We start from the raw sequence: 10,358 nt of genomic DNA on the forward strand, positions 1-10,358 counted from the left end.
TGGTCTGTTTGCTCTGGAGTAAGTGTAACTGAGGGAAGGATTTTTCCTTGTCGTTCTTAACAGTAACACGGGACAGAAAGTCAACTTGGTTGTCAAATTCCAAGCTGAGTGTGTAGGCTTGGCAGGTAGCCAGCTGAGCAAATGTGACCTCTGCAGAATGAGACGGTAGCTGAGGAATCCTGTGGCTAAGCTTCTGATTTTATCCGTATTCAAGACAGCATTTAAAGTAATGGGAAACAGCTGCTTTCAGGAAAACTTTAGGCTACATATTAGATACCAATAAAGCTTTATGCATATATCGTTATTTGGTTTTGGCCTTCATTACTATTGGTGGGGTTTTTTAAAATTGTGTGTATTTGCCAACGTTAGCACTCAAAAAGGGATATGTACTTTCTTCTTCTTACACATTCTGAATCATTTCACAATGTGTAATGCTTCTTGTTTATGCCTCCTTCCACTAACTTGTAGTAAAATACAGGTTTAGTAAGTCACACATTGCAATGGGAAATATTGTGTGTGTAACACGGCTACAATTTGGAGCTTACTGCACTTCTCTGTTCCCCCGCCTCTGCATTTTTATAGGTTGTACAGGAGAATGAAAATGTTGTCTTCTGCTTGGAGTGTGCCCTGCGGCATGTGGAAAAACAGAAGTCTTGTCGGGGACTGAAAATGATGTACCGTTATGATGAGGTCTGTACGCTATAGCTTTGTGATGCTGGTGAGCTTTGATACTGAAAACTTGGGACTAGACTTAGCTCTGCCTTTGTCCTACCGAGACCTCAGGAAACTGTGCCTTATTTTTTTTTTTTGGTGTGGGAAGAAGGCACTTTATTATGAGCTAAGTAAAAGAAGTAGAGGGAAACATGATTGCAAAGATGAAACCTGAAGCATAAACTGCTTGAAGCATAAACACATGAATATGTGTTACAGAACACAGAAACCATTTAATGCTTTAATGCTTTGGGATGCTGTAGAACGTGAGGCTTTGACTGGTTAATTTATGATAACTTCTGTGCTTTAGGATAACGTCTCTCTGTTGGTAACTGAAAGTTCACGCTGACTTACTCCAGTCCAGCCTGAACTTTCTTTAAGGCAAACTTGTAGAGTACTTGTAGATGAGAGGTCCAGTAATGGCTGAATGGCTCAATGTGACGATGAATGATCACAGAACTCAAGTTGGTGATTCAGGACTGTGCCTGGGTTCTGGGCTAATGCTACACTGCAGTGCAGTCAAGTAATGCCTTTTTGCCTGTCTAGTTAGCTCCATTTGTGGACAGCCAGGGTGTGTGAGGGGATGGGTGGGGAACAGAGAGTGGGGGAGCATTTTACTGTTAGCCCGAGCTGTGGATAGTGAAGCAGTGAGAGAAATTACAAAATCAGCTCTTAGAGATCAGTGCTGGTACAAGTAGCTTTTTGCAATGGGCTTCTCAGCAGTTTCTGAGAAGTATGTGCAGTATGCGCATAGAGGTATGGGGGGAAATCCAAAAGGGTCAAAGTAAGTCTGGGGCAAATCATGCCCTTGCAGCTTTGTTCATTTTTAATTGTAGACTCTGTTCTGGTATCAGGGACTGAAGATAGAAACAAGTACAACCTAAGAAGCCCAAACAACAGTGAAACTGCCTTTGTAATGTGATAAACACCGAAGAGTTTCAGGAAGTTATTCAGAAATTCTAATGTATTTCTCTTATTCTTGAGATTATTCAGTCCCTTACATCCTGTGTTTTCACAGCTCTGTTAGTTCTATTGAGGTTTTCAAAGCCACCCTTTCCAGCAGAATCACATACAGTAATTGTTTTTGCTAGGTTTTATAATTTACAAAGTAGGTATTTTAGGCTGCGTTGGGAAAGGGAAGAAAACCTCTCCTTCAATACTGGATGATTATTTTTTTCCAAATGTAAAAAACTGTCACAAAGTTTCTACATTTCTGAAAGATGCAGTCACAAAGTTTCTACATTTCTGAAAGATGCTAACTGCATGCCTGGTTATTATTACAGAATTTTTTCTGAGGGCTGTGAATAGGGAGAGAGAGAACCTGTATGTCAAATGCCATTTGTCAAATCCATTTAACTGTTAGGTAGACTTTAAGAGGCTGTTTCAACTTCGCACAAAAATAACTTCTCAACATTCTTACTAGGCTGGGACAGCCAGTTCAGAAAACTCCCCCCCACCCCCTCCCCAAAACGTCATCAAATCCCTGAACGTAACGGAATTAGGAGTGGCATTGTAGCCAAGACACTTTGATGTGCAGTTCAAGGATTCCTGTCTCTTGCTCATCATAGTGCCATGGACCTGTAGCCCTTTTTCTGCGTGGCAGCAAGCCGGCTTTCTCTATGCATGGGCTCAGAGCACTTGGACATTCTAAAAAGCATTAAACTGAAGTAGCATCCCGGAACCAATGACAACAATGTCATAAGGAAAAAGTGGAATCTTTTTCTTAGTTTTAAAGAAATATTTAGTAAATTATAAGCAATGTTACTGTGGACTTAAATTTATGGCATTTATAACTTTGTTCAGCAGTGGGTTTTAAATTGTTTCTGAAAAACATTTCTGAGCCTAGTGAAGTAACCTTGCAGCCCAGCTTCTTTACTCTTGCTTAGCGGCCAGAGCTCAGACGTTTCAAGTTCTGCGGATTACTGTCTTTAAGTTTGGAGGGGGGAAGCTTCAGCAAGGGCAGTATTTGGACTACTACACAGTACTTTTTACAAAACTCCTGGTTGTGAATAAGTGGTATATGAGCCAAGCTTCTGCATAGTTTGTGAATATATAGATTCCTCCCTCCTTCTCCCCCCCCCAGTTAAGTGCTTTCAGTCAAAAAGGCAGCACTACATCTCTGTCCATCAGAAGTGACTGGAGAAAGAGCAGATGCTAATTTGTGTTCTGTTTTTCCCACTCCTGAACAGGAACAAATAATCAGTCTAGTCAATCAAATCTGTGGAAAAGTATCTGGTAAAAATGGCAGCATTGAGAACTGTATCAGCAAGCCTACACCAAAAAGAGGACCTCGTAAGAGAGCGACAGTTGACGTGCCATCATCTAGGCTTTCATCCTCCAGTTCATCCAAAAGTGCTTCAAGTTAATCCTGAAGATGCCAACACTCTCATTTTGTCAATTTATATATATTTTTTGTAATTATTATACCATAGTTTGGAGTACTTGCTGTAGAATACAAGCTGTCTTTGCACTAGCTCTAAAGAAGATTTTCTTCTGGTTTTAGAGAACTAATTTTGTTTTAGCATTAAACTGTTGAATTTTTTTTTGTACTTAGAATAGATAGATACAGCAGTCTGATTTTTTTAAACTGCCGTATGTTCACTGTTTTAAAACCGGCAAGGGGCTGATAAAATATTAATTTGTATTGTCCCTATGGCTGAAAAAATAAAAAGCCTTTTTGGTAACTGTGAAAAAAGGCTTTTAACCCATTTTTTGAATAGGTTAAAGTTTGATGTGTTTTATAATTTGTTCTCCAGTCATGTGAGCAGATTTTTCTAGAGAGAAAAAGGATAGGAGACAAAAACTTGAAAGAAATTGCTTTACTTTGGCTGTCTTTTATTCTGTCACAGCAAGATGAGTTTTGTAATTTTTTAAATTGGAGAATACACACTTTCTTTGGGAGGTTATGGCAGCTGAAGATGGACTTTGTTTCCTAACTGTAGGCAAAAGGAGGAGATTTGGAGTATGTTCTCTTTTACCAGCACATCACTATGCATCTGTTTTGAGGGGGAAAAATAAAAATTTAAAAAAAAAAAAAAAAGGTGGAAAAAAGACTGCCTGCCTTGAGGAGTCATGTGAGGGAAAACTGTGCCTGATTTCATTAGGAAATCCATTCTGTTATTTTTTGGTGCTGTTGGCTACTTTATCAAAAACCCTTCAATAGCATCCTTTAAAAAAAAAAAAAAAAAAAAAAAAAAGTGATTAAAGCCATAAGTGCTTCTTTTGTCATAGACGTGCAATCTTTCTAACATTCCATTTCCATTCCACTGCTGTTTTTCACACCTTTACACAGTCAAGCATTAATTTTTGTTTTGAATTTGTTTCATTATATGATCACATTTAGAGCCACTAGCAGGTCTGCGTATTTCTTTTGAATGTGAAAATGCATTTGCTTTCATCTTGTCTATTTTTTCTCTTCATGTTGTAACAAAAAAAAAAAAATCACACCTTTTGTACATATGCCTGTAAATTTTTTTAAATACTTGAGCCTTTTCTTGGGGTGGGGGGAGGGATGGCGAAGAGACAAGATGAAGAAAAGCCTTACGTTTCACTTTCTTCATCGGTTGGATTGGATGCTTACAGGGTTTTTCTTGTAACATTTATAAGTGCTGCTTACATCACTGAACAACAACAAAAAATAATAATGGAGTAGCTGTTGCCCTTTTCTGGTTGTGTGTACAGTATGTGTGGAATAAAAAAGGGAAAATGTTTTCACAAACTGTTTTGTTTCGTAATTGAATTCAACAATACCGTAGCTACCCATATTGCACTGAGCTTGCCAGTGGTGACTGTCAGGAAAGTCCTATAATACAATTTGTTGGTTGTTGTTGCAGAAGACTGAACTGTTTTGGAATATTTAACAATAACATAAACAGAGTCAAGTGTTTTCAAATGTGGTTGTCTGGTTTTTATGGCCTTGCTGTGTACTTTTCCCTCTTGACAGTAAACTTCTGACTATGGCTTACAGTTTGACATTTAATTTATTAGCGCTGCTCTGCTCTCTTTCCTTGTAAGGAAGGACTTCATGTTGTTTATTGCCAGTTTTTTGTTTACTTTCCAGGTTTGTACTACGAGGTTTAATAAAAAAACAAAACTTTTTTGGACATTTTGTTTGTCTTCTGGGAAGTGAGTAAAGTAAGCTCCTTAAAGAAAAACTTCTTTCAACAGACGCCTTGTTAAATAGTAAATATCTAATTGTAGGTAGTCAGCTTCTAGCTTTCATTTCCCAAAGAGGGGTCAGGAAACACTTTCTCAAGTAACAGGAGATAGCGTGAATCCTTAAGGAAACCAGCCACTTCCCAGCTGGCTAGCAGCAGGAGGTGCCCATTCCCAACCACTAGCTTTGTCAGGGCAGGTCTTTGGAAGGGATCTACATCACAGCTCATCCTTTTACTTACGCTGTTTCTGATTACATTCCTTCCCTCCGTGCATGAAGAGCAGGAGCCAGGAGCCTTCTCAAAGAGCAGATCCCTGCAAATAGAGTGTGAGACTTGACAAGAAACAGGTGTTAGACATGTTCAGACCTCAAGTTTAGAGAGAAAAATGACTGCAGATAAAAATGGCAGTGAGATGATTATGACTATAGGTCCTAAGGTTTGTAAAATGTACGCACTGAATTTATAATTCATTCATTTATTTCCCTTAAATTGCTGGCTTGCATCAGTGTAGTCAAACCGATGTTACCATGGAAAACTAAATTACACTGGTGCTCAATATAAATAACCATTTTTTTCTGAATTAGTCTCCTCTGTTCACTGTCATGGATAAAATATTTGGGTAATCAAGTAAAAGACATGGTTGGGATAGAAATACTTTATTTTATCTCGGAAGAGGAGTAAGTTTATACAGTGCTAAGATATCTGTTCCACGAGGAGTGTAACATTTCAATATGCATCTCTCCTCCTTTTCAGTTTCTTTTTTTTTTTCCTTAACACCTATGGTAACTAAGTTGGTCCTGAATAAGAAGTGTGAGAGAGTAGACATTGCTGCATTAGTAGACAAAGGCAGTAGGCAGACAGTAGGTAGTAAAGAGTAGAAAAGAACTTTTTGGTTTGGTTTGGATCTTAAATCTTCAGTTGCAGCAGCTGAAAACATGCAAGGAACAATTTGGGTTCAGCATTATACATCAACTCTAAGTATTTCCAGTCAGCCATTTAAAGATTAGTGGTCAAAGTAACTTGAATCTTTCCCCTTTAATTCTCTTATACATAGTATATACAACAGTTTTACTGCTCCCCTGAGCCCCAATACTACTGTTAAAGTGTGTGTGCTTTAGGCATTTCTTTTTTTTAAAAACCAACCTCCACATGACTGGCAATTTTGTAAAAAGGCGGTATTACTAAGTAAAAAGATCTGGCTGTTACGCTTGGTTAGCAAATTGTTACACAGGCAAGCTCTTCATTCACTTGTTCGTTCATTCATTCAGAAGTCATTCTTAAAGGATATGGGTTTAAGATTCAAATAGTTTGAGAGTCACTTTCGTCACTAACATCTGAAGCACCCTTTCTTTCAGTTACAGCAGCAAGAGCAGTGTCCACTTGAACTTCCTCTTCATCAGACTGAATAACTGGAGACTCTCCTTCACTTGCATCTTGGCTGGCAGAATCGGTACAGGTTGACGACAGCGAAGACAGTTTGTGCCGTAATTCAGACTGGCTCGGAACTTGAAGACTTATCTCATTCACATAGGTGTTGGAGTCAGGCCCTTACAGTTGGAAAAAGAACAACGACAACAAAAATCAAGCTGTGGCTCAGCAAGTGGGTTGAGAAGTCAGTATATTAACTGAGCCCAACGCTGGTTAATGAGTTGCATTCGGGCTGTTTTGCTTCTTTTGCAAAATGCCATTAAAAGACCCTCCCAGAACACACAGCTGCCTTTTGGCTTTTCTCAAGTTGATCTCAAATACAAGCCACAGGCTGGTTTTAATCTGTTTCTGATGGTGTGTGCGTCTCGCTCGTTCTAGTATGGCTAACGCTTGAGATCAAACAAGGCAAGATTGCAGGAGTATTAAGTCCTGACTCTGTTAAGAGACATAGCTGATGGCCAGTTTGCCTGTTAGCCAAGACCACTTAATCCTCCTAACCCTGACTCTGATAAAGTCCATTCAGACTTCAGCATGTGCTGAGAATCATCACCAACAGGAAAATCCTCCAGACAAACTCTGTCCCACAGAATGACACAAATAAACCTGGGTGAAGTTAAAAAAATAATAACCGGGAGATAGGCAATAATAGTAATCTCCAGTTTTGACTAAAAATCAAGATGCAGAAGCAAAACAAATTCTTGCCCACAGCATGAAAGAATTCCTCTGGTAAAGCTATGCCATAGCTCAAGTGCACAGGAATGGGATTTTAAGACTATGCTTCCTCCATATCCTATGCAAAAAGACGACTTCTAAGCAAGTTCAGTGTAATGGTGTTTGCTTACAATTTGAGAGTTCAGATTTCAAAATTATCTTAGACCCTCTTCTCTGGGCACTTCCTGGCAGTAAATAAGAAGGAAAAATAGGAAAACATCTAAACACTGTATGTGATCTGCCAAATAAAGCCCTTTTTTCCTTCCCTACTACACCTAACAAGGGTTTCTCCACAGTTGGGGCTCCCAGCTTCAGCACTGAGTAACCTTAGTGAGAAAATACTCTTAAAAATCCTGTGGGATTTTATATAAAAAGGTTTCAAGAGGGTCAGATGGAAATGAATTGATCGCTACACCCTTCCTCTGCTAAGGCTGGCTGCTGAGCACACTACATTGCCCTAAGACTGGTCCCCATCGTCTTACCAAGTATTTGAGTTAAATTTTAACAAGAAAACAGTCATAACAGCATCTGGAGGCAACAGAAGCTTGTTGTACTCGACACTGTTGCTCAGGCGCACTTCTTGCCCTGACTAGCTGCAATCTTAAGTTCTGGACCTAAACTTGGACAGCAAATAGCCCTGCACATGACACTGTCTTAGCTTCTCTGGGACCCAGGAACTCCAGGGGGAAACGTGCCCTCAGCAGGTCTCCAGTTTAAGCACAAGTTGATAAACATCTGGTACAACATTCACAACTCCGACAGCCAACCAACCTGCCTGGACTGAAAGCACACTGCTGCTCCAACCGACTGTGTCAGTCCAGGATGTCTAGCAGGTCTACTGAGTTGCTTCTGCGGGTAGTACATGAACTTCTACTGAACACAAGTGATACTAGGAAGATGTTTTAGAAGACACCTGTCTTCACGTTGGGCACACCAGCATGCATTAGATTAATTTACACAACACACACAGAGGAGGAGTTTTCTGGAGTGGCAGAGGCGAGTACATTTTTCAGTTCAACTTACTATCACGAAATGTTGCAAAACCAGTGAGCTGGCAATGTTTATAGCAAGACGAATCTGAAAACATTTTAATGTCTTGAGCTGATTGTAATTTTTACCGGTTACTAAAATAATTTACCTGTGGAGTTCAGTAAAATTGTGAAATAAATCTTGCCCTGACCAACCCAGTTCTCTGCTGACAGCAAAATGAAGAGTTATCTTTAAGCCACCTCATTTTTCTGAGAATGAAGACTGTTGTGTATTTGGCTTGATACTAGGGTGCAAGGCCCTTAAAGCAAGCACAAAAATCCCTTCCAATTCAGAGGGAAAGGAATCCTCTGGAACCACAACAGTAAGATTCAGAAGACTGTTACATTGTAGTAGTAGTAGTAGTAACTGTAGAGAAGTAAGTTTTGCTGCAAGCCTGTCCAACCTCTGCATTAAGGTTACAGTGCTAGAACATTATAGCACTGGTACATTATATTACAGTGTATGTGCATATATATAATAAATATATATACACTATTTCTATGTACACACTGTAATACTTACATTATAGCCCAAAATAAATTATATCCTTTTTTCAGAGGCTAATAAGTTTTACATCTATTTAGGAAAAATCAACCACACCTAGTAATTTCTACACTCCCTTAGATAATCCACAACACCACCACTGTTTGTTGTTAAGACATGAAGCTTCTTGGTCCGACATCTGCCAAAGACCCAGCAAGGGGAAAACAGTCCTAGATTCTGCAACTACTTGCATGCTCAAACAATGATCAACTTTGATAATGCATGAATTGGATGCCCATCCAAAACCAGCCATCTGAATTTAGTTTTTGCAATAAAACACAAAAAACTTCAGTAGTCAAGTGTGCCTTGACTACTTACCGTAAGCTTTTCATGTTCACAGCAAGTAATAATCACCTTTACATAGGGAGGAAGAAAATTACCCCAGGTTATTATTAACATTTTTCATTACATATCTCAAAACATGGGACAGAATTTAAAGTACACTGTTTCTTCGCTGTATGTAGTTTCATAAAAATATTTCAACCTGTATTTTCAAAAGAAATCTAAGTGCATTTAAAGGAGCTTCATCATCTCCCCCAAGAAAAGTTATTTTGGCGCTTTTGGGAAAAGGCATTTTTGTACTAAAATAAGTTTTTAATGAAGAAAGCACACTTCCCTCGTGGATGAAGTATCGAGGATTACTAATTACCTGCTTTAAGTAGATCCCTCATCATGCTGCAACTTGCCAAAATGTAAATCTGGTTTTGTTCATCAGAACACATAAACAAAATGTTGGATTAAGATTAATTTAATCCAATTTAACTAACATTACTAGCAGTAAGAAGGCTACATGAAAGAACTGCGGTATCAGAATCGCTATTTAGAAGCTTCCAGAACATTGTCATGTTTTACATATATGAACTGCTACGTTGAACCATGTCTCTGAATATCTCTCACTGAAGATCTTGCACTATACAACAGGTCCAGATTTACTTCAAAATGCCAAAATTCAGGATAAATTCTGAGAAAGCAGTCTTAAAAATAAAAACCTAACTACTGCAAACTTTCTGTTGATGTTTGTTAAAATGTCCTCTATTAACTTTATACAGAGAAAAATGCACTTTAAAAGCAGTATGTAACACATCACCTATCCATACCGTGACAAATACAACACGAAGCTGTAGCAACTAGATGAAAAAAGAGACAGTCCAGAAATATCAAGTAGTTTTGCAGCAAGCTCTCTTGTACTGCAACTAAATGTTAATGTTTTGAAAACCACTAATGAAAAATATTCGATCTACATAAAGTGTAATGTTTTATGAGATAACATAATCCATTAGAAATTAGAGCAATTCCAGTGATTTATCACTTTGTCTCTAAGCACTCTGTCATTACTAGTATCATACCCAGCATGGGAGAAAGCATATTATTGTCTTCGCCTCCTGAGTTTAAGAAGACATCAAGTGCTTCTTGGTCAGACATGTCCATTAGGTCCATCTGCTCCAGCATGTCCACGTTCACCTCCATGGAAGACATACTTCCAATTGGTTCTGTAGTAAAAGTAGTGCAATCAGCAAACTGATAGTCAGCTACATGATGTTATTACCTATAAAGGCTTCAATAGCTGCTATAATTGTACGCATTAGTAATAATTAAACGAGATATGGAAGGAGCAGACCCACAGGAGCTGCTCAGCAGCAATCTCAGCCCAAATCCAACAGTAGTCTGTGTAATCTTTGTTGTGAAACTAAGGTCCATTACTGTTTTTGTAAACCAAAACATTTTTAGCAACAATATTTATAGCAAGAGCATTGTCAGAAATATACTAGGATGGGGCTC

General features: G+C 38.7%; 2 protein-coding genes across 2 annotated transcripts in view; one reads left to right on the forward strand and one right to left on the reverse strand.

Moving 5' to 3' along the window:
* Positions 1-3,890, forward strand: part of JARID2 (jumonji, AT rich interactive domain 2) — a 50,523-nt gene extending 46,633 nt beyond the window's left edge. The window contains 2 exon segments of the mRNA XM_009588016.1: positions 583-690; positions 2,901-3,890. Coding sequence (XP_009586311.1) covers positions 583-690; positions 2,901-3,077 — 285 coding nt within the window. The 3' untranslated portion in view covers positions 3,078-3,890.
* Positions 3,891-5,505: 1,615 nt separating this feature from the next.
* DTNBP1 (dystrobrevin binding protein 1) lies at positions 5,506-10,067 on the reverse strand. Its single transcript, XM_009588017.1, has 2 exons — positions 9,926-10,067; positions 5,506-6,415 (listed from the first exon to the last, which is right to left on the reverse strand). The coding sequence occupies exons 1-2, from the start codon at positions 10,053-10,055 to the stop codon at positions 6,168-6,170; spliced, it is 378 nt and encodes a 125-aa protein (XP_009586312.1). The 5' UTR covers positions 10,056-10,067; the 3' UTR covers positions 5,506-6,167.
* Between the last annotated feature and the right edge of the window lie 291 nt (positions 10,068-10,358).

The sequence above is a fragment of the Fulmarus glacialis genome, unplaced genomic scaffold (assembly GCF_000690835.1).
Source record: "Fulmarus glacialis isolate BGI_N327 unplaced genomic scaffold, ASM69083v1 scaffold27311, whole genome shotgun sequence".
NCBI lineage: Eukaryota > Metazoa > Chordata > Aves > Procellariiformes > Procellariidae > Fulmarus > Fulmarus glacialis.